General features: G+C 46.4%; 1 protein-coding gene across 1 annotated transcript; it reads right to left on the bottom strand.

The window, feature by feature from the left end:
• Positions 1 to 1,080: 1,080 nt before the first annotated feature.
• Positions 1,081 to 22,927, bottom strand: EIF4EBP1 (eukaryotic translation initiation factor 4E binding protein 1). Its single transcript, XM_056860656.1, has 3 exons — positions 22,762 to 22,927; positions 3,777 to 3,947; positions 1,081 to 1,344 (listed from the first exon to the last, which is right to left on the bottom strand). The coding sequence occupies exons 1-3, from the start codon at positions 22,925 to 22,927 to the stop codon at positions 1,313 to 1,315; spliced, it is 369 nt and encodes a 122-aa protein (XP_056716634.1). The 3' UTR covers positions 1,081 to 1,312.
• Between the last annotated feature and the right edge of the window lie 3,940 nt (positions 22,928 to 26,867).

The raw sequence follows: 26,867 nt of genomic DNA, 5'->3' as shown, positions 1-26,867 counted from the left end.
ACGCGAAGTGATGGTATTGCTCTACTCTGCTCTGGTTAGACCTCACCTAGAGTATTGTGTTCAGTTTTGGGCCCCACAATTTAAGAAGGATGCAGACAAGCTGGAATGTGTCCAGAGAAGGGCAACAAAGGTGGTGAGGGGTCTGGAGACCAAGTCCTATGAGGAAAGGTTGAAGGAGCTGGGTATGTTTAGCCTGAAGAGGAGAAGACTGAGAGGCGATATGATAACCATGTTCAAGTACTTGAAGGGCTGTCATATAGAGGATGGTGCTGAGTTGTTTTCTGTTGCCCCAGAAGGTCAGACTAGAACTAAAAGGTTGAAATTAAATCAAAAGAGTTTCCGTCTAAACATTAGGAAGAATTTTCTAACAGTTAGAGTGGTTCCTCAATGGAACAGGCTTCCTCAGGAGGTGGTAAGTGCTCCTTCCCTGGAGGTTTTTAAGCAGAGGCTAGATGGCCATCTGTCAGCAATGCTGATTCTATGACCTAAGGCATTTCATGAGAGGGAGGGCACCTTGGCCATCTTCTGGGCATGTAGGGGGTCACTGGGTGTGTTTGGGGGAGGTAGTTATGAATTTCCTGCATTGTGCAGGAGGGTTGGACTAGATGACCCTGGTGGTCCCTTCCAACTCTATGATTCTATGAAAGTAGAATATATGGCTATAGAAAGTAAACTGGAGAAAAGTTTCTTCTACTCTCAACCATGGTCCCTTCTCAGTAGATATTTTAAACATTTATCAAAGCTACTGATGTTGAATGGGCACTAGAGCCATAGAGATGCACAAGGGAGATGACACTGTATAGGTTTATAAATACTGAGTCAGTACTCGACACTCCTTCCCCATCTCTTGTTAGGTTTGAGATACAGGCCACAGAATGCTTTGCACGTGACATTTATGAACAAGAAGAGACCCACAATTTTAAGTAATCATCCATATTCAGCATGATTTTTATTTCTCTCCTCACATCCAGTCCCTGGCCTTCAGAGCAACGGATACTGATGAACAGACAAAAGGCACAGGGATTCAAGATACAGAAGTTAAAGCATTCCACTCTCTTATGCCGATGGACATCACTGGCAGCACCGCCATCCCGTACAGAGAAACCTGCCACCGTTTTCACTCCTTACGCCACTGGAAATCGCCTTCCCCACTTCCGCGTTAAAAAATAAAAATGAGTGGACCTTCCAGATTGGAAAGCTTTGCAAAGCGTGGACTATTCTACAAGTCTCACTTGTTTTGGAAGCACTGCTGATTCTGCGTTTCCACTGGAGGGGAGAAAAAAAACCTCCTCGTATTCTCCGAACCAAAGCTTTAGATATCCATGTCAAACTGGGCTTCCTCACCTGTGTGAGAAGAAAATGAGAACCGATCAGGTCTGAAGTTCACATGCAGTATTCACTTGATGTGGCTCCTGCGGACATTTTTATTGCCCAAGTCTTTGAAAGCAAGTCAAACAAGTTGGCAGCCTACAATGCAGTCAGGCTATGAGCAAAGAGGGGACCCAAGGTTGGGTGGGAAGAAAGAAATATATAAATAATGAAAATACATAATTTATTAGAAACGCTATGTGAAGATTAAATACTTAAAAATGTTAAAATAGCACAATGGCATTTCCTAAGGTTGATGTCTGTCACCACATGCCAAACACGTTTCGGCCTCTATGGCCTTCCTCAGTGGTCTATTTGAAACCCATTTAAAATATGCACACATTTACAGATATATACATATACAGGCAATATAAAACAGACCAGGCATGTAATAGGTTGCATATATTACAATGTTTGACTAGGTTGTTACCTGCCCACATCTTATATGGGAGACATATACAGCCCAGCATAAAAACTATAGACAATCTTACCAGATGTTGGTGTAACTGATAATATATACAACTTATTACATGTCTAGTCTTTTTTATATTGCCTGTATATGCACATATATATCTGTAAATGTGTGCATGTTTTAAATGGGTTTCAAATAGACCACCGAGGAAGGCCATAGAGGCCGAAACGCGTTTGGCATGTGGTTAAGATATCAACCTTAGGAAATGCCATTGTGCTATTTGAACATTTTAAAATAATTTTAATCTTTACATAGTGCTTCTAATAAATTATATATTTTCATTATTTATATATTTCTTTCTTCCCACCTAACTTTGGGTACCCAACTTCTGTTTTCTAGGTTGGGTTATATTCCCCTCGATTTTTTTAAAAATTGTTTATTTTCCAACATATTATAAAACATACAAAAGGCATACAAACCACATGACGTAACAATTCTGCCTGTCAATACATCTCTAGGACAAGTTACAGAGGGAGCGATCCTGATGCTGTCCCCGAAGTTGCTCTGGGGTCCATACCCACCCCGAAAGTAGCTCTCACCAACCCAAAGGTTAGCTAACTCTGATTTAAACAATAATGCCTAAGGACATAAGGACATAAGAAAAGCCTTGCTGGATCAAGTCCAGCAGACTATTCACACAGTGGCCAACCAGGTGCCTCTAGGAAGCCCACAGTGGCCAACCAGGTGCCTCTAGGAAGTCTACAAACAAGACGACTGCAGCAGCATCCTGCCTTCTGATTAAAAGGATACATCAGAACAGCAATTCACGCAGGGATGTAGTGGGTAGTCTCCTACGGTAGGCAGGTGCTTATAGGATTACACACAAACACACAGAGTATATATAATTTATTTTTCATGGTGTGGTGGGTCTCATTACACACACTGGGAATTGCTTCAATGGAGCTTGGACTCTCCACTGCATGGGTATACCATTTATGGAGGGTGCACTAAGACAGCTGGAGCTGTGTTAATCCACTGATTGTGCGACTTGAGACCATGAGCATTTGGAGAATCAGCCTGCTGCCTTGTAGACAGGACTCTCGGCACATAGCAGAATCTCCTGTAATATTGCTGTGGTTATAGGAGCAACCTCAGCAATAGATACAGGCCCTCCAAGTAAGTCACATTTTAATGCCTCTTTTCCAGGTCAGTACAACTTGGGACCCTCTAAGGCTCGAGAGAACCCCTCAGCCACATATTGGTTTTATAATGATGAGAGCCAGTGTGTAGTGGTTAAGAGCTGTTGACTCTAATCTGGAGAACCGGGTCTGACTCCCCACTCCTCCACATGAAGCCAGCTGGGTGACTTTGGGCTAGTCACAGTTTCTCCGAACTCTCTCAGCCTCACCTACCTCACAAGGGTGTCTGTTGTGGGGAGAAAAAGGGAAGGAGATTATAAGAAGGTTTGATTCTCCTTAAAAGGTAGAGAAAGTCAGCATGTAAAAACCAACTCTTCTTCTGATTGACAATCCCCTGGTTTTGCAATCCCAAGAAGGGTGTTCACAGAAGAAGAAGAAGAGTTGGTTTTTATATGCCGACTTTCTCTACCACTTAAGGAAGACTCAAACCAGCTTACAATCACCTTCCCTTCCCCTCCTCACAACGGACACCCTGTAAGGTAGGTGGGGCTGAGAGAGTGTGACTAGCCCAAGGTCACCCAGCTGGCTTTGTGTGTAGGAGTGGGGAAATAAATCCAGTTCACCAAATTAGCCTCCGCCGCTCATGTAGAGGGAGTGGGGGATCAAACCCGGTTCTCCAGATTAGAGTCCACCGCTCTAAACCACTGCTCTTAACCACTACACCACGCTGGCTCTCAGCCCATCTTGCATGGCTGGTGAGCTACATATGGTCTGATGGGTCATGCACGACTCATGTAGACGGTCTGAACTGCACAATAAAGGCCCGTTTACGGCACGAGCTGCAGGGAACCACTCACCTATGCCTGGTTTCTCCTCCTCGTTGTGGGCATGATTGGTCTCCGATCCGAGTTCCTTTGCACTTGGACTTGTAACGCCTGGAATGTCAGGAAGATGACACGGTGGTGTTTTGGCAACTGGAGAATTGCGACACTCCATTAAAAAATTACGGTCGTAAATGATTCGTGTACCTAGAAGGGAAAACACACCAAAAATCATCACAGGGTTCCCCACCAATTGCCACGGAATGACTGTTTTTAGTCAAGGGTGCATGTCTCCAGTTTTATGCTGGACAGCAACCAACATAGTGCATACGTGCACTTTCTCAAACAGTTGTTGTGCATGAACACTGCCTGCCTCATGTGATCTGCTGCAATTTCTCCCATCAAGGAAGAATGAAGGCGAAACCTTTCGTCTTCCTCTGTAGGTCACAGACTCAACATGGGAGCCAAGGAATCGTGTCCCTGCCTTGTCTCACTTCTCCACTCTGTTGTCAGTAACAGCTTTCCCCCAAAGTTGCAAAAACTCTCAACAGTTAACCAAGAGAATTCTGCTCCAGTGACCAGCGGCAACATTGCCAACTGGGCTGTTCTGAGACCCAGCTGAAGAACACTGACTCTACTTCCATGCCCAGTCCTCCCCCTACTCACTGTTATGCACATGACCACATGAACCTGCCTTCTACTGAATCAGACCCTTGGTCCATCAAAGTCAGTATTGTCTACTCAGACTGACAGCAACTCTTCAAAGTCTCACACATCACTTACTGCCAGATCCTCTTAACTGGAGATGCTGGGGATTGGACCTGGGGCCTCCTGAATGCCATGGGCCCTCCCAGCCTTATACATGCTTCTTAGAAATGGCACCCCATTTAATGATTCACAGAAACAGATGGGAGTTCAAGCAAAAAGGAAATATGTAAGAACATAAGAAAGGCCATGCTGGATCAGACCAATGTCCATCAAGTCCAGCAGTCTGCTCACACAGTGGCCAACCAGATGCCCCCAAGAAGCCCACAAACAAGACGACTGCAGCAGCACCATCCTGCCTGTGTTCCACAGCATCTAAGATAACAGGCATACTCCTCTGATCCTGGAGAGAATAGGTATGCATCATGACTAGCAACCTTTTTTACTAGTAGCCATGAATACCCCTCTCCTTCTGGGAAGCAAAGAGTTCAGTTCAGTTCATCTTTACCACACTTGCCTTTCAAGAGCCCCCCGCCATTATAACTCCCCTTGTCCGTCACGCTAATTGGATGAGGCCACAGCTATGCCTTCAGATGTTGAGCTAGGCGCCACCCATTCCACATCATTAAGCCTTCCTCATGCGGAACACATGAAGCTGCCTTATAGCCGCCAGACCGGTACTGTCTTATCTGACCAATAGCAACTCCCCATGGTGCCAGGAAGAGGTCTGCCATATCACCTCCTACCTGGTCCTTCTCACTCCAGATGCCAGGAACCGAACCTGGGAGCTTTGGCATGCCAAGCAGATGCTCTGCCACTGAGCCAAGGATCCTTGTTGAGGGCTATACAGCAGGGTGCTGCCACAAAAGGTGAGACCGCACACGTGTGCTGTTGCACATAAAGAACTGCACCTGCTAGGCTTCTCCTTCCTTGAGCCAGAATACTGAGCGTCAAAGCACAAAATGAAGCTTTTAGGAGTCAGAACAGATGTAGTGGGAAGTGGGGGGCGGGAGAGAACAAGTTCACAGCGGCCCCTTCGGCCGCAGTGAGCTTGGGTTTCCTCCTAGCTTTGTGATCTGAATGACAGATCAACATATGAATGAATCAAAGGCTGGGTCAGCTACCCATCTTGCCCCTCTTTATGCATTAGGCAAGCTGCAAAATTTGTTTTTTTGGGAGCTCTGTAGGTACATTTATACTTTCATTTTCTGCCGGCATGGTGCAGCAGTTAAGAGTGAAGGACTCTGGAGAACTGGGTTTGATTCCCCACTCCTCCACATGAGCAGCAGACTCTAAACTGGTGAACTGGGTTTGATTCCCCACTCTTCCACATGAGGGGCCGGCTCTAAACTGGTGAACCAGGTTTGATTCACCACTCCTCCACATGAAGCCAGTTGGGTGACCTTGGGCTAGTCACAGCTCTCTTAAGAGCTCTCTCACCCCCATCTACTTCACAAGGTGTCTGTTGTGGGGAAGGGAAAGACATTGTAAACTGCTTCGATTCTCCTTAAAAGGTAGAGAAAACCGGCACATAAAAACCAACTCTTAATTAAAATGGAAACAATACAAAATAGGCTAGCGACTTGGGAGGGAGGGAGAAGATGGAGGCCCCGGATGAGACAGCCAATCAACACCACACAGTCAGGTTCTTTCAAATGACCCTACAGGGAAAACCAAATACATGTTTGGACTGAACACAGCGAAAGCGCTTCCAAATTGCCCCACTCCTCTAAAAACGTCAGATATGTCTGCACCTTTCAACGCATTTGTGGCATCTAAACCGGGCTGCCACACGTTCGGTGTAATTAAACAGCCACAAGTATTCAGGACTCTTTGCCTTCCTTATAGGAACAAATGGTTGTCTTCTGCAGAGAAGAAATTTAAGAGAACGGCAGAGCTGGAGGTTCCTTGAAGGAGGACTTACGAGGAAACCTGTGGCCAAAATCATGCACAAACAACAACACGTAGCTAGGCTGAAATGCAACTGCAGATCAAGCCACCGATCTGATCCAGGAATCTGTTCAAAGAACACTGCTTGTTTTTCATGTGGGCACACCCCGAGCAGGAGAAGGACTGAAAAGCCCTTTACATGGTGCAAATGAATCCCACCTAGACTCAGCAGTCGTTTTCCAAAAGCGTATCTGGAACTGGACTGGAGAAAAGACCCCACCCCTCGAAGGCTGCTGTTTACAAATGAACCCAGCCTGCAACGGGAGGTCTCCCTGCAGTGCTTAAATGTTAACATCTGCTAATAAACAAGGCGCTTGACTAGACAGACCACTGGTCTCTGATCGGGCTTAGGCGGTCCTAGGTACTCAACCACTGATGCTGCAGTGGCTAGATGCCTCAGATGTAAAAACCCTGGATTCGAGTCCTGACTGGTAGCCTAACCACACTCCAATAGATGGCAGTAAGGGTAAACAAACCTTGGACACATGAACACATGAAGCTGCCTTATACTGAATCAGACCCTCAGTGCATCAAAGTCAGTACTGTCTACTCAGACTGGCAGTGGCGCTCCAGGGTCTCAGGCTGTGGTCTCTCACATCACCTACTTGCCTAGTCCCGTGTTGGCGAACCTTCGTCATGCGTGCTGGACATGGCACACTGAGCCCTCTCTGTGGGCACGGCCCCCCCTTCCCTGGACTTTGAAAGCCCCCCTTTCAAAGCCCCCACCCTTCCCTGGACTCCTCGCCACCCAGCTTAGGGGCTTTGAACAAACATTAATTGTTCAAAAGCATGCCAAATACAAACAACTTTTTATTGAAAGGTAAAAGTTTGCATCATTGAAAGCTCTGTTATTGTGTTTTTCTTTCAAGGCAAAATATGTTAATGTATGTGTTGTTTTTTCTAAACTAAAACCTCAGTATTCAGGTTAAATTGCCATGTTGGCACTTTGCGATAAATAAGTGGGTTTTGGGTTGCAGTTTGGGCACTCGGTCTCTAAAAGGTTCGCCATCACTGGCCTAGTCCCTTTAAACTGGACATGCCGGGGATTGAACCTGGGACCTTCTGCATGCCAAACAGATGCTATTCCACTGAGCCACAGCCCCTCCCCATTCTGTTCCCCAAAGGAGCAGAGAGGTTACAGGTGGATCTTTGAACCTGCTGATCTGCCACATTAATCACATTATATTATATACATTCCATTGAGATAGGCAAGGAGCCCTTTTTTGCCCATTTAACAATCTTTTCAAGCAAGGCAAGAGAATCTACCATGAGGCTGTTTGCTTGCAGGAGACTTTTGGGGGTGGGTGGGGAGAAGAGAGAAACCCCACTCTCTCTAGAGCATTTGTAGTGCTTCACCACGTGCTCCCACCACCGGACACCTTGTTTTGAAGACTCTCTCTGCTAAATTAGTTTGCAACACACATAAATCCTTTCAAAACTGGCTAATCTGCACAGATCAAGGGGCGGGGGAGAGAGAAAGCTAGAGTTTAAACTGGCGGAGGCGCCCCTTCAAACCTACGCCCAAAGTTAAGAGCAGCTAATCAGCGTTTGGAGGCGACATGCCCTGTCGGTGGTTACAGATGCCAACTGTTTGCAAAACAAGGCCGGCTAGAAGTGTTGTCAGCATATCAGTTATTTACAAGGGCGTTTCATCACAGGGTCACCAGAGGACTGCGTTCCTGGCTTTACATTCAGGCGCCCACAGCTGCGTATCCAGAGACCCAGATGACTTACGTCAAACACTTAACGCCAGGGTACAACTGGGTGGGTTAGCACTTAAAACATTCCTGAAAATGTTTCCATGTTTTCTATCCCCCGCCCAATAACAAATGCAGTAGATTGCTGCTTTTAAGAGTGAATGTAAAAAAACCGAGTGCTTGATATTTAATTTGCTTGGCAATACCTAGAATCATAGAGTTGGAAGGGACCGCCAGGGTCATCTAGTCCAACCCCCTGCACTATGCAGGAAATTCCAAACTACCCCCCACACCCCCAGTGACCCCTACTCCGTGCCCTGAAGATGGCCAAAGTGCCCTCCCTCTCATCATCTGCCTAAGACATAGAATCAGCACTGCTGACAGATGGCCATCTAACCTCTTCTTAAAAACTTCCAGGGAAGGAGAGCTTACCACCTCCCAAGGAAGGAGCTTAACTATTGCTTAACTATACAAGCATATTTTATTCAGGGTAACACTCGGGGGGGGGGGAACAGTAAATGATGGAGCACACTTGTAAATAGCGTAGTGTCTGGACCAGAGAAACCTCCGTTCAAATCTCAACCACAGAGCTCATTGGATGACCTTCGACCCGTCACTGTCTCCCAACCCAGCCTCCCTCACTAAGCTGTCGTAATGAAAAAGGGGAGGAGGAAGCATGTCTCAAGTTCTTTAGAGAAAGTGCGGAATTAAAATGTAATCAGTAGAGAATAAAAAGGGGTCGGGAGGGGACTCCATGGGTTGTGTCATAACAACGATGGTATTTGTCTGGGGGGGAAAGATGGGAAGTTAGTTTTCTTCAGTAAATAGTTGCCCAAGAGTGTTTGATTCCCAGAAAAACCAAAAAAGCTACTTATGCATGACAACAGGGCTGGGCATACCCAGTTTTTTTTTTTTAAAAAAAATTCTCTGAACAGCCCACACAAACACACCATAATGTTTGCTTTTGATAACGGCCCTCAGTTTCAAAAGCAGGTTGCCACACAGTCTTAGGTGCTTAGGCATGGGAAAAAAATAATTGTGCAGTTTGAATCCCCACCTGACCCTTCACATCACGGGCAGGGATATATTCCAAGGAGTACAAGGCGTGTTGCAGTTACATTTGCAAAAGCAGGCAGTCCCCAGTCCCCAAGGAGAATACAATCAACAGGAAAACAGGGAGAGGGGAAGAAGAGGTTGGTTTTTATATGCCAACTTTCTCTACCACTTAAGGGAGACTCAAACCGGCTTACAATCGCCTTCCCTTCCCCTCCTCACAACGGACACCCTGTGAGGTAGGTGGGGCTGAGAGAGTGTGACTTGCCCAAGGTCACCCAGCTGGCTTCGTGTGTAGAAGCGGGGAAACAGATCCAGTTCACCAGATTAGCCTCCGCCGCTCATGTGGAGGAGTGGGGAATCAAACCCGGTTCTCCAAATCAGAGTCCACCACTCCAAACCACCACTCTTAACCACTACACCACGCTGGCTCTCTAACGTAAGCTCCAGATAGCTATGAAGGCTTGCTGAGAAGCTGGCATGGCAGAGACACTATGATCTTGGCCTTTGGCCAGGGAGATCTCAACTTATTTAATTCATGTTTTCATTTGTATCCCGCCTTGCTCCCCAATGAAGACCAATTATTCTCAGCCACTCAGGTTTATCCTCACCACAACTGGTCACCAGCTCTTGTTCCAGAGCAGCCGGCCTGCTCACCCATTCTCTTGGTTAATTAAATGCTGCACAAAACAAGGCAGCTTTGCATGTCTTACGGAAACCTAATAGATCCCACAGGGCACGAACGTTTTTGGGGAGCTGGTTCCAGAGGGCAGGGGCTGCCAACCAAGAAGGCCCTGGCCCTAGCAGATGACAAACAGGCTACTCACGGACCAGGCACCTAGTAGGCACTGTGATGAAGACCGAAGTGGATGAGGGGGGGTCATATCGGGAGAGGCGGTCCCAAAAGTATGAGGTTTTTGGCTTGGCTTCATGGAACATGAGACAATTATTGACTCCAGTGCAATAACATGCAGTTAGTTGATGAGTCACTGGGCTGGAACAGCAATCCTACAATGTTCCCTTAACAATGGACATTCTTGCATAGCCGTATTTAAAGGGAGATCCATGCAACATCCATGTAAATTATCTACAAGAGATAAGTTTTGCCCCTGACCTGAATGCAGGAGGATTCTTACTTAGCACTTTAAACCTATTCCCATGATTAAAAGGTATATGGTTAGCAGGTATATGGTGCAAAGGAGAGAAGCCATGCACGCATGGCCTCATCTCCTAGTTCCTTCAGCCCAGAACAGCCAGTTGCGCCCCTCTACCGTCACATGCAGGAAGTGACTTTTGGGGTGTGCTGTACCATTCTGCTTTCCAAGAATTTGCAACGGCTTGCCCAAAGCCAAACGCTCTGCATCTCCCCCAGAATGCACCATGCACAGAAGCGCTGGCTCTCACTGCAGTTAGCGCTTGTGCAAGACCATGGATCACACTGGCAAACTTCATGACAGCAACCTGAGACCGCTGAAAACAAACCACAAATAGGACCGGGTGACCAACCGCCCAACTCCGCCTCTCAGTCTGAGGTGCTGTCAGTAAGGTTATTTTCTCCTCCTGATGGACCGATGCCCGTTTATGCGTGGCACCACCTGCAGAAGTGTTGCAAGTGAAGCCTCTGAATCCCTGTCGGCAGGGGTTCGGCCACAACTAGCTTACACAATCACCGCTTACAGAGCCAAGTAACTGTTTTTCCTTATCGGGCAAGAATCAAGGGAGTGTCCTGCGGCTCGCTCTCACTTCCCCATGCAACCGTCTCGATAAGGCTCTTCCCAGAAAGACAACAGGCTGAAGCTGCTGACACCACCGTGAAGGGAATGTGGAAGACCCCTTATCTCTCCCCTACCGGATATGGGAGAGTGTGGGTCAGTGTCACACCTCTTTGTTGGGCTGTGAACAAAACTTCCACTGGGGGCTTAATAGAGAATCAGATCACTGAAGACCACATGAACACATGCCTTACACTGAATCAGACCCTTGGTCCATCAAAATCAGTATTGTCTACTCAGACCGGCAGCAGTTCTCCAGGGTCTCAGGCAGAGGTCTTTCACATCACCTACCTGCCAAGTCCCTTTAACTGGAGATGCTGGAAATTGAACCTGAGACCTTCTGCATGCCAAGCAGATACTCTGTCACTGAGCCACAGCCCCTCCTCTAAGAAGAAGAGTTGGTTTTTATATGCCAACTTTCTCTACCACTTAAGGAAGAATCAAACTGGCTTACAGTTACCTTCTCTTCTCCTCCCCACAATAGACAGTCACCTTCTCTTCTCCTACCCCACAATACCTTGTGAGGCAGGTGAGGCTGAGAGAGTTCTGAGAGAACTGTGACTAACCCAAGGTCACCCAGCTGGCTTCATGTGGAGGAGTGGGGAAACCAACCCGCTTCACCAGATTAGCATCTGCCGCACATGTGGAGGAATGGGGGATCAAACCCGATTCTCCAGATCAGGGTCCGCTGCTCCAAACCACCGCTCTTAATCACTGCACCATGCTGGCTCCTACACCATGCTGAACAGTTACTCACCCCAAGACCTCCTTTGCAGACCACCTCCAGCCCTCCCCTCAATGCTGTTGCTTTCACCTATAATAGAATTTTCATCCATATCTTACGCCGGCTCAGAGATCTGGTCCATCGCAATAGCGTCTGCACTGAGTGAGACTCTGCAGAGCTGCTGGTTTGGAGCGGTGCAGTCTGATCTGGAGAACCGGGTTTGATTCCGCACTCCTCTACATGAGCGGCGGAGGCTAATCAGGTGAACTGGATCTGTTTCCCCGCTCCTACACACGAAGCCAGCTGGGTGACCTTGGGCAAGTCACACTCTCTCAGCCCCACCTACCTCACAGGGTGTCTGTTGTGGGGAGGGGAAGGGAAGGTGATGTAAGCCGGTTTGATTCTCCCTTAAGTGGCAGAGAAAGTAGGCATATAAAAACCAACTCTTCTTCTTCTTCCCCAACAACTGCAACCATTGAGGTACTGGGGACTGCAATCAGTTTTTAGCAAAGACCTCTTGGGACCTGCACTTATTTTTTTTTATATAATTCATTTATACCCCTCCTTACCCAAAGAGACTTACCTCGTTCTCTTCTCCTCCATGTTATCCTCACAACAACCCTGTGAAGTAGGTTAGGCCGAGAGAGTATGACTGGCCCAAGGTCACCCAGCGAGTTTCCACAGCATGAGTAGGGATTCAAACCTGGGTCCTCAAGGTACTAACCTGACGCTCTTAACCACTACACCGCACTGGCTGAAATGTTACTGCGAATGCAGTGAAGACGCTGAACACATGGAGCTGCCTTATACTGAATCAGACCCCTGGTCCGTCAAAGTCAGTATTGTCTACTCAGACTGGCAGCAGCTTTCCAGGGTCTCAGGCAGAGGTCTTTCACATCACCTACTTGCCTAGTCCCTTTAACGGGATATGCTAGGGATTGAACCTGGGACGTTCTGCATGCCAAGCAGAGGCTCTACCACTGAGCCACAGCCTCTCCCCTGTTGCTTCACTGGCCTTGGTTATGAATCCCCAATAACCTTCTCCTGTCCTATATTAGATAAGAAGTTCTCTGGCTATATGGTAGCAAGACTCAAAACCGGAACTTGACGGTCAGAAGCCTCGCATCAATTCTCCGCAGCCTGTCGATTTAGCTGTGGCGTCCCGTGCTGGAAATGCGTTTGAATCCAAGGTAACAACCTTCATAAACGTTTAGGAAGTATATTGCTTGCTGGCTCAAAGAAAACAAAAGGACACCCAGGACAGTGAAATGGTTAGAGCGTCAGACAGGGGCCTGGGAGACCCAGATTCAAATCCCCACTCGGCCATGGGAACAGATTCTCACTGGGGGGGAACCTCGGGCCAGTCACAGATTCTCAACCTAACCTACCTCACAGGGCTGTTGTGAGGATAAAATGGAGGAGAGGAGAATGATGAAAGCTGCTCTGGGTCTCCACTGGGGAGAAAAGGAGGGTAAAAATGATGGAAATAAACAAACTCTTCCAGCTTTCTCCTCCCAGAACATTTTCTTACTAGCTACGGTTGTGGCATGGCAGACACAGTTCCCTCGCTGAAAGAGGAACTAATCATCTGACTCCTCCCAAACACCCAACAACCACTGGCATCTTCCTAGGGAAGATCTCACAACATGAGACACAACTATCCAGTTTTGGATTTAACTGAATTTATACCTGGTGCGTCCCCTTAAATTTATCTCCCACATGGTTAAGACAATGACAATCAAGTAATTCCTTCGCTCCTGCCCTACAAGGGATCTCGGAATCTCGCTTGGTGTCAGAGTGGTACAAGGAAAGTTGCGGGCCTTTGTAATTTCAATGGAGAGACCCCATTTGCTGCTTCTCGCTCACGGAAATCAGGGCACAACCTGGCCTGCGCACATGCTCCGCTGCAAAGCTTGGAAGATTGTGCTGCTGCCAATCTCCACTGCTGTGAATGACTGTGCTTATCCCTTACGTACATTTAAGATATGCTTAGCAGTGTTACAGGCAGTACCACTTGTTATTTCATGGCCTTTGGGCCCCACCGTTTACCATTTCTCTCTCTTTTGTGTACATACGTCTCTGGCAATGGAGGATAACATTCATCCTGCATAGAAGAGCGCATGAACCTGCCGCCTACTGAGTCAGACCACAGTTCTATCAACGCCAGCATGATCTACTGTGACTGTCAGGGGACCACTGAGGTCTGAGACAGAGGTCATTTGCACAACATGCTACCAGATCCTTTAACCAGAAACATTAGGGATTTGCATCTGGGATCTCCTCCATGCAGAGCATGTGCTCTGCTCTGAGCCATGCGCCCTCCCATGGTCTTAGGCCATACACGTTCATGCCACAATACATCAGTATGTCTTTAAGGTACCACATGGCTCTTGTTACGGCTGCAACAAGATAGCTACCCTTCTGGTATTCATCTATCCCACAAAGATAATTGTTCATAGACTGCTGGCTGCAAGCCAGTCTCCCAAGTACAGCTGCAAGCAACAGACTACTGGGGTAAACTCCAATCCTCCTCTTTCAAGGCAGAATTGGGGGAGGGAGGACTAATCTATACTGTAGCAAAGGCCACAACAAGCCAAAGCATGTACGAACTCCACGCCCCTCAGATAGACACCCTGCAAACTTAATCACCAACGGGAGCACAGTGTATATCATCCTGGCCCCGTGACACCTTCTGAATACAAGGCAGCAGAACACGCTTTCCGGGCGGAAGGAGAAACAGCCCACCTTGTTCACTGCCTTGGATCAACTCATGGAAGATAAAAAGCAATGAGATCAGAAGAATCCAAAGGATATCAAAGGACTTTGATCTCCTTTGGATTCTTCTGATCTTCTTTGGATTGCTGTTTATCTTCCACACTCACCTGATCGTTTTGGTGTTCTTCTTTGCTGAAGTTCTCCCATGGAGTTCACCACATTCTGCTGGACTTATTTCTTGCCTTGTGGTGGGGTTGGGTTGTAGTTTTTGTATGTATCTAGGTGATTTATATAGATTGTTGTATGCTTCGCAATTTTTGATGTTAGTTTTTTTATAAACTGTTTAGATTCTTTAGCCTGGTGTTGTGTTTCTATTGTACATCAGTTTCTATTGTACATCGTTTTCTACAACACTATATATTTTGCTTTTGATTGCTTTTGGATCAACTCATGGCTTTTCTCCCTCTCATAATACTAGAACGCAGGGTCATTGCTGAAGATGGAGGGTGAGAGATTCAAAACGGATAAAAGGAAGTATTTCTTCACGCGACGCGTAGTTAAATTGTGGAACTCCCTGCCCCATGATGTGGTGATGGCTGCCAACTTGGAAGGCTTTAAGAGGGGAGTGGACATGTACATGGAGGAGAGAGCTATTCATGGCTACTAGTCAAAATCAATACTAGTCATGCTGCATGCCTATTCTCTCCAGGATCAGAGGACCATGCCTATTGTATTAGGTGCTTTGGAACACGGATAGGACAATGCTGCTGCTGTAGTCGTCTTGTTTGTGGGCTTCCTAGAGGCACCTGGTTGGCCACTGTGTGAACAAATTGCTGGACTTGATGGGCCTTGGTCTGATCCAGCATGGCTTTCCTTATGTTCTTAATTCCTTCTTAATTCCAGGCAGAGCTGCACCCTTCTAACAGTGCAATCCTATGCAGAGTTACTCCAGTCTAAGCTGAATGAAAGGAAGGAGCTTAGACTGGAGTAACTCTCCCTACAACTGCAGTGTAAGCCCATTGAAGTCCAAGACCTTAGAAGGGTGCAACTCTCTTGAGGATTGACTGTCAATATTCGCCAGGCTTGGGTGCCATCTCCTCAATCACCTCCAGGGAGCCAGAGAAAGAACGAGAAACTTTCTCTCCCTTTCCAGGTTTTTTTTTTGCTTCTGCAGTCCTGTAGCTATAGAGCCAGCGTGGTGTAGTGGTTAAGAGCGGTGCTTTGGAGCGGTGGAGTCTGATCTGGAGAACCGGGTTCGATTCCCCACTCCTCCACATGAGCAGCGGAGGCTAATCTGGTGAACTGGATTTGTTTCCCCATTCCTACACACGAAGCCAGCTGGGTGACCGTGGGCTAGTCACAGCTCTCTCAGCCCAACCTACCTCACAGGGTGTCTGTTGTGGGGAGGGAAAGGGAAGGTGATTGTAAGCCGGCTTGATTCTCCCTTAAGCGGTAGAGAAAGTCGGCATATAAAAACCAACTCTTCTTCTTCTGTTTTTTGCCCCTATAGTTTATGTGAGCCACAGACTGGGTACCACTGATAGGGCGCATGCACCACTTTACATAAATGCTATCCCACACCTACCAAAGGATTACCATCTAGGGAAGACCACCAAGGAGCTAATACATTGAGAGAGAGGAAGAAGTTAATGTACACTGCAAACCACTCTGAAGGTCTCATAGAAAAAAGCAGGATATACATTGAAAAAATAATACTAAAAGCTATACCTATCAGACTGCCAAAAAAAACCCCCAGCCAAGCTATTTCTCAGTTACGCAAACTCCAGGAAATATTTAACTAATCAATGTTTGCCTATAGCTTTCTTGTGCCAGAAACCACGCAGAAGAAATCATCACAAGACCCACGGTGAACGCTTTGTTTTGGCAAAGGTCCCTCTCGCCTTCCTTGAATCCTATTAAGTTGCTTCTAAGAATCAAGGCCCTACAGTTCGGCTCCAAGCTTTACAAATTGCTTTGACGGCGGGTTGAATGCTTTGACAGTTGTCCTATCATCTTGATAGTTGTCCTATCAAGACTATTTAATCTGCACTACTGCGAAATACAGATTTAAATGCATCCTCCCCCTGCTCCTGGAGCCACGCCAGCATTCCAGGAAAGGCCTAGACACGCCACCAAAGGAGAGGGCCTTTACAAGTTAGTTCATCTTCACAGAAGGTAGATCCCGGTATAAAAAGCCTCTGCACAGACAGAAAACCTGCACCTGATACAACAAACAATGAAAAAAACCTATTTGGGCCTTCTCAGAGGATGTATAATTATGCTGCCTTAACAGATGTATCTTAATTTTTGCTATCTGTATTGCAGGAAACAATAAACGTTGAAATGAGAAACGAAAATTTGTTGTCAACAAAAGAAAGAGTGAACAGAAACTCTCCCAGAGTCACAGCAGGACCAGCAGCACATTGGGATTTCGGCAGAAATTTCATAAAACCTTTATATCATTGACAAGCTGAACTCTTTCATAGCATATTATTGTCAAAACCATTGTAGCATTCTAACTGTTGCCAAAGCTATTCATGCTTAAAACAATAATAAACATACATATCATTGAAAATATACTGTAGATATGCCTATTCACAGCATATACCTCTCTAATGCTGCTGATTGTCTTACATAAAAGTTCCCACACTGCCCATTTTGAGCAACCAAAACCTTGTTTGGAAAACTATTACACTTATTCCCCAAAATAAATTTTTTGATAGAGTTTTTTTTAATTGGTTCTTGTAGGTTATCCGGGCTGTGTAACCATGGTCTTGGTATTTTCTTTCCTGACATTTCGCCAGCAGCTGTGGCAGGCATCTTCAGAGGAGTAACACTGAAGGACAGTGTCTCTCAGTGTCAAGTATGTAGGGAGAGTAATATATAGTCAGAAAGGGGTTGGGTTTGAGCTGAATCATTGTCCTGCAAAAAGTTTTTTTTAAGTTGTCCCTCAAATTTGCTATTTTTTTCTTCACAACCGCAAAAAAAAAAAAAAAAACCTGACGAAAAAAACAAGGAAAACACTCCCCCCCCATTCATATCTCTGTACAAAACAACCAGAATGCATGGCTTCAAAACTGTTTTTACTTATACACCAGCTAATCACTCAAGTAAACCTCATACAATTAACAGACAAGGGTTGCGTTAATCATGTGAGATCTCTATAATATTTGCACACAGGAAGGTTGGGTCTCTACATGGACTGGGGTAACTATAATGTGTGTGTGTAAAGTGCTGTCAAGTCGCAGCCGACTTATGGTGACCCCTTTTTGGGGTTTTCATGGCAAGAGACTAACAGAGGTGGTGTGCCAGTGCCTTTCTCTGCACAGCAACCCTGGTATTCCTTGGTGGTCTCCCATCCAAATACTAACCAGGGCTGACCCTGCTTAGCTTCTGAGATCTGACGAGATCAGGCTAGCCTGGGACCCCAGACCTTATAGGGCCAAAGGGCTCATCCCGGCTCTTACAAACATGCACCGGCATATTATTTCATAGGTCTACTTTGTTTTTGCCCGTTTTGAACATTGCCTTTTCAATCCTGCTCTTCCTCCACAGAGCACATGGCAGAGTACACAATTCTCTTCTCTATGTTACCCTCACACACCAGCCCAGTGAGGGAAGCTCAGCAGACTGGGCCATGGTTATCCACAGCGCCCTGGGGCACATTTGAACCTGGGTCTCCTCAGCCTTACTTCAACCACTAGACTGCCTTTTGCATGTTTTTAGCTCGCTTGAGCTTCAAAAGAGGAACCATTTCCAAGCGCTCTCGTGCTAACAACTGTTGTGGCTGGCTGCCTTGTCCTATCAACCTCTGCAGTTCATGAGGAGGGAGGAGAGGGGAGAGAAATCACACCACCGGGCTTATTCTGCACATTCTGCCGTTTCAGCTATTGTGTGTGTTCTTCTGCCTGCGGCTGGGGATAGGAAGCTTTCAACCCGTTTCCCCATGCAGAAGGCCCAGCCTTATAAATCACACGTAACCCGTTTTGCAAACAACTTTCAAGCAAGCAGGTGCTTGACAGAGTTCGCCAACGGAGAAACTCCCCGGAACCATCAAGGAACTGAAGTTTTCAGTTACAGCTGTTTTACTACGAGTTTCAAGTGTGCAAACCTAGGAGTGAAATCACACATAGCAAAACCCGCTGTGATCCACACAACAGCTCATCCCTAAAGCCGTTCCGCTGCAGTGGCAGCTTCCGTGAACAGGGTTTTCCACCCTCCCGGTGAGAGGTTTTATGCAAGCTTCTCAGCTGTTCCACTGCTCATGTGAGAAAGGGCACCTGTTATTTCTGCATCTCAGAATCTACTCATGACTGATGGATCGGCTCGCGAGACGCCTGCCATTTCCTTCGTTTGTCACCGCACACTATAAAAACACTTTGTTATGAAGCTCGCTGGGTGCGCGCCAGTGAATCATACTTGACTCAGAACAAACAGAGCCAGGCATACCTCTTTGACTGGGTAGTGCACATAGCAGATGTGAGGCAGTGCAGGCAGAAAGGATATGGGCCAATGAAACCTGCGGCTACACTGTGCCCTCAGTTCGCTGGCCATGTTCTCTGCTTTTCCAAAGTTTGCTTAACAGAACAAAACAAAGAGCGCAGAAAGCGCCCCTGTGAGTCTATAATAACCAGGCTAACCCTGGCTTCTTCCGCTGAATATTCCATTTATTTATTTTGCTTTCGAATCACAACTGACTTATGGCAACCCCGTAGGGTTTCAAAGCCAGAGATGTTCAGAGGTGGTTTGCCATTGCCTGCCTCTGCATAGCAGCCCTGGTGTTCCCTGGTGATCTCCCATCCAAATGCTAACCATGGCTGATCCTGCTTAGCTTCCAAGATATGATGAGATTAGGCTATTCAGGTCAGGGCTAAATATTCCATAGCCAGACCCAATTCTACTCCATCCCTTCATAATATAACTCCCAAACACAAAGACATGTCCAAAAACTTGACTTTTCTGCTTGCCATACATTTTAAACTTGGTGCAAGCAACGGTTAACACAGAGAGAGAGGGAGAAGGAGAGAGAGAAAGAGAGAAACAACCTTTAACAGAAACGTTCGTTGCAAGAGAGCAACAGTGCAATCCTAAACAGAGTTATTCCAGTCTATGCCTATTGAAATGAATGGGCTTAAACTGGAATAACGTTCTTTAGGATTGCACTGTAAAACAGTCTTTTCACATTGGCAATGGTTCTGTTCTCTGCGTGGACACAGTCAGAAACACACCAAAAATGCCAGACACACCAGTCCAATAAAAATATCTGCTTGGCCTACAAGGAGCTAGTGTAACATCGTGGCTAAGGGAAGCAGTTGTGACTCAGGCAGTCCCAGGTTCAAATTTTGCCTCTCTCATAGAACAGGCAAGCTACTTTCATTCAGCCTCAACCCTCCACTCACAATACTGGGATGATGACGGCCTACTGAACAGGACTGCTTGAATGATAGGAAGATAACATGTACAAATGAAAGTACTATAAAAGTAAAGTACTATATAACTGCTACGTCTCGTTACTATTGCTAAGGACACCATCGTAGGTCTTGTTTCCTTAGCCTAAAGCAACAATACATGCTATTGAACAGTTAACTATGAACAAACGCTCTTATTATTATAACGTGATTATTTATAATGAAACATTCACCAACTCAGTAGGAGCTCCTTGATTGCTATTCCAAGAGATTATATAACTTGTTTATTTTCCATAAACGCTACAGAGCACAGAATATCTGAAACTGAACAGAATGGCCAGGGGGGTAATGGAGGTGAGGCTGTTCCTCTCTCCAATCTAGGATGAAGTTGCTGTACACAGAGATATTTTGGAAAGTTTGCACGCATGACCACTCCCAGGATTAAACCTCTTCCTTCCTGCAGTCGCCCAGCCTCCTTCAGCATCACTGCCCTGCGATGACAGAATCATTCACCTCTTAATTCCTGCTGTCCTGTCCAGGAAAGCCATCAGCAGATGGCCCAACAGCTCCGGATGCAGTCTAATCTTCCCAGTTTCCCAGGCGGATCCCATTCCAAGACGCTAAAAGGCACATGCCTTTCAGAAGACACGCATTCTGCACCATCAAGAGAAATCCGTCTTTCTACCACCCTCCGAGCAAAAGGATGGAGAAAGCCTACAACCTAAGCATACTTCCTTGGAAGTAAGCACCATGAGTCTCTGTGGGACATAGCTCCCAAGTAAACAGATTTTGAGTCAGACCGCAAGCAAGCACATGGGATGTCTTACAAATCCCAGGGCGTTCTCCAGCATTAACAGCCTTCCTATTCCTGCACAATTCCAGGGGCTTTGCTGTGCTCACCAGCTGCAGCAAATAAATAAATAAATTCGTAGTACCCTTGAGACTACGGGGGTTACCGCACTTTGTATTCCCAGCGATGTATTAAGAGTTTGAAAACATTATAAAAAACATCGCTTTAAAAGGGTTTTTGGTCACCACGGCTTATAAATGGTTGGAAGATGTCTTCACAGCTAAAGGGGCCAAACAATGTGCGAACAGCATTTTTTATAACGTTTTCAAACTCTTAATACATCGCTGGGAATACATAGAAAGTGCGAACAGTATTTTTTATAACATTTTCAAATTCTTAATACATCGGTGGGAATACAAGTGTGATAACCCCCTACCACATTTATGGCAAGCGCAAGTGTTCCTGTGCTTGAGCCGATTTCATCAGAGGCAGCCAAGTGTGCACCAAGTCCCACAACTATAAAATGTGTGCATCACTCTCTTCAACGCCCCTGCAAGGATTCACCCGGCAACACCTGCTTATCTGCAACCATTAACTACCCCAGAATCTGCACTCATGTTCCAACCCAATACATCACCCCCTGCCCTTGGGGCCTAGAGCCTTCCGCACACACCCCACACATTCTGTCATCCCTGGCACCTCTCTCTCAACTCCACTGTTACCTATCCTATATCTCTAAACTGAAGGCCGTTTTTGGGTATCCCCTAAGCGGATTCTGCCCCACCTGCAGTCTCTGGTTTTAGTTATTTCTTTCCATACTGAAGGCACCAACAGGCAGCTTCCAACCAGTTGCCTATCTGGTTTTTTAAAAGCACAGGATTTTCGGAGTGTGTGTGTTTCTCTACACACTCAACCGAGTCACTGTTTCAGATGTTCCTCCTTGATCCCTGGTGTCGGGAAACCGCCTTATCCCTCCCAGCTAAAATCAGGAATGTTCTCCTCGCTGTATAAACTCAGAAGCACTCCAGTGTTTATTATATAAAAACGAAGGTGAGGGGGGGGGGTCATGTATGTCTGTAGCACACTTCCCTAACCAGGAATCAACCCTTACCGATAAATACTTAGAGCTGAATTACCCTGAAGTACGTATGGCATATTAGCACAATTGATGCAAAGGATGTATAGTTCACAACAAGGAAAAAACAGCTCAACGGTGTCCAAGTATTTCTCAAATAAAAACAATGCTCTGGGCTTAGCCCTGCCTCAAATGAGCCTCAATATCTGCCTGCTTGAACAATGGGTCACCTCCTCTTAAGAAGCGCAAGCAACACACCAAGTACTTAACAGCTAAAAGGAGAAATGCCAGGGCAAAACCCTCCTCTCCAATTTTGTAGCTGAGACTGCATGTTCAGACAAGGCAGCGCTCTGGACATGCTCAAAAGCATGCCTGACCAACGCCCCTGGAGTGGAGGAAAAAATAAATAAAATACAAGTTGCTGACTCAAAGGAACCCCAATGTCTGTTCCACCCCCATGTCTGGACTCTCAGGGCGCCCTCCTAACCCCATATGTGGGGCACCAGTCATGACTCAGAAGAGTTGGGGGGAAAAAAACTCCTGCACGTGCTCAAAGGCACTCTGCACATGTTCCAAACGCACATACTGAAAGCACGCCACACTGCTCTTCTTCTTTTTTTTATTAAAGATTTTTAATAAATTTTCAAACAGAAAGAGAAAAAAAACAAAATAAAAACAACAAAGGAAATAAAAAAGAGGGGAAAAATTAACAGTATAGATAGCTACATAATAAGAATGGTATATCTATAAAGAAATTCACAAAAACTAACCAAACACATAGTTATTACATTCTTATTACAGTGTGGCGTGCTTTCAGCATGTGCGCTTGGAACATGCGCAGAGTGCCTTTGGCCCTTTGAGCACGTGCAGGAGTTCTTTCCCCCCAACTCTTCTGAGTCGTAACTGGTGCCCCACATATGGGCTTAGAACATGTGCAGAGTGCCTTTGCGGGGGGGGGAGGGTTTAACTCGCCAACATTTGCACGCGCCCAAAGGCTGTTCCTGCAGAGACCCCGGGCGGGAGGGGACTCCTCGGCAGCACTCTGCACACGCCCAGAGGCTTGCAGGCTCGCGCCGCGAGAAACGCCCCCCCACCCCCCCCTCCAGGTCTGCGCGCGGCCTGGCTGGCTCACCCCCGGGCGTGGTCCCGAAGAGCGTCCCCCCCGGCGTGGTGCTGTAGCCCCCGGGCAGGAGCGGGACCCCCTCGGGGAGGCTGGGCCGCTTGGCGGGGCCGGGGATGTCCCTGCCCAGCGTCGGCCCCTGCGAGGGGGGCGGTCGGCAACAGCTGGCGGCCGACATGGAGGGCGGCTGGGCGGACAGGGAACTCCGCGCGCCGCCGCCCGCCCGCCGCCGCCGCACACAGCCTCCCCGGCGCGCCAGCCACGCCCCCGCCGCCCGCAAAGCCCGCCGGGAAGTGTAGTCCTCGGAGGGCGGCGCGCGGGCCACGCCCCCGCCGCGGCGCGCGCTTCCCCTGGAGCAGCGTGCGCAGGGCCGGGCTTGGTCGCTTTTGCGCCCTAGGCGAGGCTCGCTGCTTGCGCCCGCCCCCCATTGCTAACCAATATTCAAAAACAGAAAGAAAAAAATAAAAGCACAAAATTTTTTCTAACATGCTGTTGTAGAAAAGCGCAAGAGTCCAGTAGCGCCTTGAAGACTAACAAAAATATTTTCCAGTAGAAAAGAGCAAGAGTCCAGTAGCGCCTTGAAGACTAACAAAAATATTTTCCAGTAGAAAAGAGCAAGAGTCCAGTAGCGCCTTGAAGACTAACAAAAATATTTTCCAGTAGAAAAGAGCAAGAGTCCAGTAGCGCCTTGAAGACTAACAAAAATATTTTCCAGTAGAAAAGCGCAAGAGTCCAGTAGCGCCTTGAAGACTAACAAAAATATTTTCTAGTAGAAAAGCGCAAGAGTCCAGTAGCGCCTTGAAGACTAACAAAAATATTTTCCAGTAGAAAAGAGCAAGAGTCCAGTAGCGCCTTAAAGACTAACAAAAATATTGTTGAAGGCTTTCACGGTCAGAGTTCATCGGTTCTTGTAGGTTATCCGGGCTGTGTAACCGTGGTCTTGGTATTTTCTTTCCTGACGTTTCGCCAGCAGCTGTGGCAGGCATCTTCAGAGGAGTAACACTGAAGGACAGTGTCTCTGTCCTTCAGTGTTACTCCTCTGAAGATGCCTGCCACAGCTGCTGGCGAAACGTCAGGAAAGAAAATACCAAGACCACGGTTACACAGCCTGGATAACCTACAAGAACCAACTAACGAAAATATTTTCTAGTAGAAAAGAGCAAGAGTCCAGTAGCGCCTTGAAGACTAACAAAAATATTTTCTAGTAGAAAAGAGCAAGAGTCCAGTAGCACCTTAAAGACTAACAAAAATATTTTCTGGCAGGGTATGAGCTTTCGTGAGCCACAGTTCACTTCTTCAGATACAGCTAAAATGTGAATCCATCTGTCTTTAAGTAGAGGAGAGTGAATTCAGACAGACATTAGTATGTAAATGTTAACAGTATGTAAATGTGAATAGCAGGCGTCTCCTCTACTTAAAGACAGATGGATTCACATTCTAGCTGTATCTGAAGAAGTGAGCTGTGGCTCACGAAAGCTCATACCCTGCCAGAAAATATTTTTGTTAGTCTTTAAGGTGCTACTGGACTCTTGCTCTTTTCTACTACTGCAGACAGACTAACACGGCTACCCACTGTGGATTATCTAGGATATCAGATCTTGGAAAAACAGAAGCTTTATAATAAAAAAGCATATCAAAGAGGTTGATTATGATAACATATCTTTCTGTGCTCGTCGCGTGTGCTCATCTCAGTTTTTCAGAATACCACCAAGTGGCTTGCCTGCCTATACTTATTACTTGACAGTCCCTCGTCTCTCTAGAGCCTTCTTTCTAGCCAGATCAAATGCCAACCCTTCTATGGTAATGTAAGGCAGAATTTTGAATTTACCATATTCAGAAAGGACTTACCCCTGTGCTTCCGGCTCTATAGACTCATTTGCTCATGTCATTTCTATGAGGATCTTAGATCACGTTATATTCCTCCTCTTTTAATACATAAATCCAATGCCTCTGTGTCTGATATCATGCCTTTTTAATTAAGTGATAGGGATCCCAAGGCTATATTGGCAGTGGCAAGATTTATCTCAGTCCTTATATCCCTCAAACAGTCGATTTAAAACTACTCTGCTCAAGATCAATGGATCAAGGAGCTTCTAAGGAATAAAGGAAAGGTAAGAAATTTAAGTTACCCCCTGCTATTGTTTTCCATAGCCTGTAAACCCCATTGCTCACGATTTCTCCCCCCACCCATCTGCTGCCTTTGGGTGTCTGAGATGCATTCGACCCATGTGATGAAACCCATAGAATCTTTCATTTATTTTGCTATTTATACCTTGATTTTCTTCCCAGCGGGGTCCAAAAGGGTCTTGCAACATTGTTCTCTCCCACTCCCCTCCCCTATTCATAACAACAACCTTGTGAGGTAGATGAGGGTGAGAAAGACTGGCTGGCTAAAAGTCACCCAGTGAGCTTCCATGGCAGAATGGGGTTTTTAATGTGGGTCTCCCAGATCCTAAGCTAACCCTAACCAGTATACCACACTGGCTCTGTGCAATAAATCAGGGATTTTTGTTTTGTTTTCACAGAGTGTTCTTCTGTGGATTAATGATCTAAACACTTACAAAGGTACTAATAATGATATCACCTCTTGATCTCCTTTCTCCCTCTTTTCAAGTTGCAAATGCCTCTGCTTCTCCAAATGGGGGTCAGCGAATAGTTTCTCAGTCAGTCCTTGCTGGTGGTTCAGTTGGCACTCGGGTCCAGGACTTTCCTCTCATCTTTGTGGACCAGCTTTCCCTGTGTGGCCCTGAGAAGATGCCGGATCTCAGGGTGGTCTCCTCTCGGCGGCCTTCAGAACCACTTGTGAAATTTGTGCCGTGTGAGATTTGGCAGCCTTCTCTTCCTCTTCCCCCTTTCTCTCCTCCTGGAGGTTGGGTAGAAACAAGAACTTTTGGTAAGTGACCTTGCATTTGTGAGAGATGTTCACCTGTTGAGGTGACAGCAGGAGGTGCAGAACAATCAAAGCAACTAATGATGGCCCATTCCCAGTATCTCCATCAGGGTCTGTGCCTGAAAAACGCCAACAACAAAGGATCACCCGTGGGCTTCCATCTGTCTGCTCATCTTCCGCCAAAGCGTTGGCATCTTTATTGCTAGCATTCACACAGAATTTGACCTTTAGTTGGACCACCCAACAATTTCAATGCAACCTTTCTCAGTGACACAGAACTCTTCCTCAGGCCAACGACAATCCAGACGTAGAGTAAGCTCCTTTTCTCCTTGAACCTCACTTTCTCCTTGGACCTCTTCCTGCTGACTGTAGAGTAAAATGCCTGGCATTATCAAAATTGGAGAGGGAGGTGCCCGAGCCAGGAAAACCATCCACCGTTTCTCACCGTTGGAAATGGTTTGATATTTCGATGGTTATGGTTCTCAAGTGCTCTCGAAAGAGCATGTCGATCAACATTTGCACCTAACTACAGAGCCTGAAGAGAAAGGACAGGGTGGACTCCAAGAGGTGGATTGTTTGGTGAAAGGGCAAAGGAGTCCGTTGTCAGCAGCATCCCAGATTAATGCCCAAATGACAGCAGAATGTTGCTGCGGCTGCTTTACAATAGTTTATAATACTTATGATGTTTAGTATTTATTTATTTTTCAAATATCCATATCTGAATAAATTAAAACATACAAATGATGTGAATTATGTCTCACATTTTGGAAAATACATGTAGGGTCGAACCCCATCTCAATACTTATTATTTCAAAACCTAATCAAGATGGTCTGTCTTTCGTTTAAAGTACTGAGAGAAAGAGGACAAGGGGGGAAAAAAAGTGCCGGTTCCTCCAATTCAAATGTTTATCCATCCTGAATGAGCTTACTGTTCATAATTTCAATATACCTTACATTATATTCATAAGCATTACCATACCCCTTCACTTCCTCCTTACTGAGAAATTCCTTTCCCAAAGGTAAAAACTGTATTACTATTATACATTTTTTAAAAAGATGGCCTATCTTTCAACACATTTTCCTGTATACACATCAGTTTCAGGCAGCACAATCTGAAGCAGAGGTACAGCCTTCTAAGTCCATTGGAACCCAACTTGCTCCCCTCTTCTACTTGATCCTCACAACAGCCCTGGGAGGTAGGTTAGGTTGAGAGAATGACTGGCCCAAG

Source organism: Euleptes europaea, chromosome 14 (genome assembly GCF_029931775.1).
Source record: "Euleptes europaea isolate rEulEur1 chromosome 14, rEulEur1.hap1, whole genome shotgun sequence".
NCBI lineage: Eukaryota > Metazoa > Chordata > Lepidosauria > Squamata > Sphaerodactylidae > Euleptes > Euleptes europaea.
Note: the sequence above shows the minus strand (reverse complement) of the source record. Positions and strands in the feature narration are given on the sequence as shown.

Excerpts from the sequence above, each read along its gene's own strand:
- EIF4EBP1 (XM_056860656.1), bottom strand. The coding sequence starts at position 22,927 with ATGTCGGCCGCCAGCTGTTGCCGACCGCCCCCCTCGCAGGGGCCGACG. Across the intron at positions 3,948-22,761 it reads CTTCGGGACCACGCCCGGGG|GTACACGAATCATTTACGAC; the intron begins GTGAGCCAGCCA and ends TTTCCCTTCTAG. Across the intron at positions 1,345-3,776 it reads GGAGGAGAAACCAGGCATAG|GTGAGGAAGCCCAGTTTGAC; the intron begins GTGAGTGGTTCC and ends CTTCTCACACAG.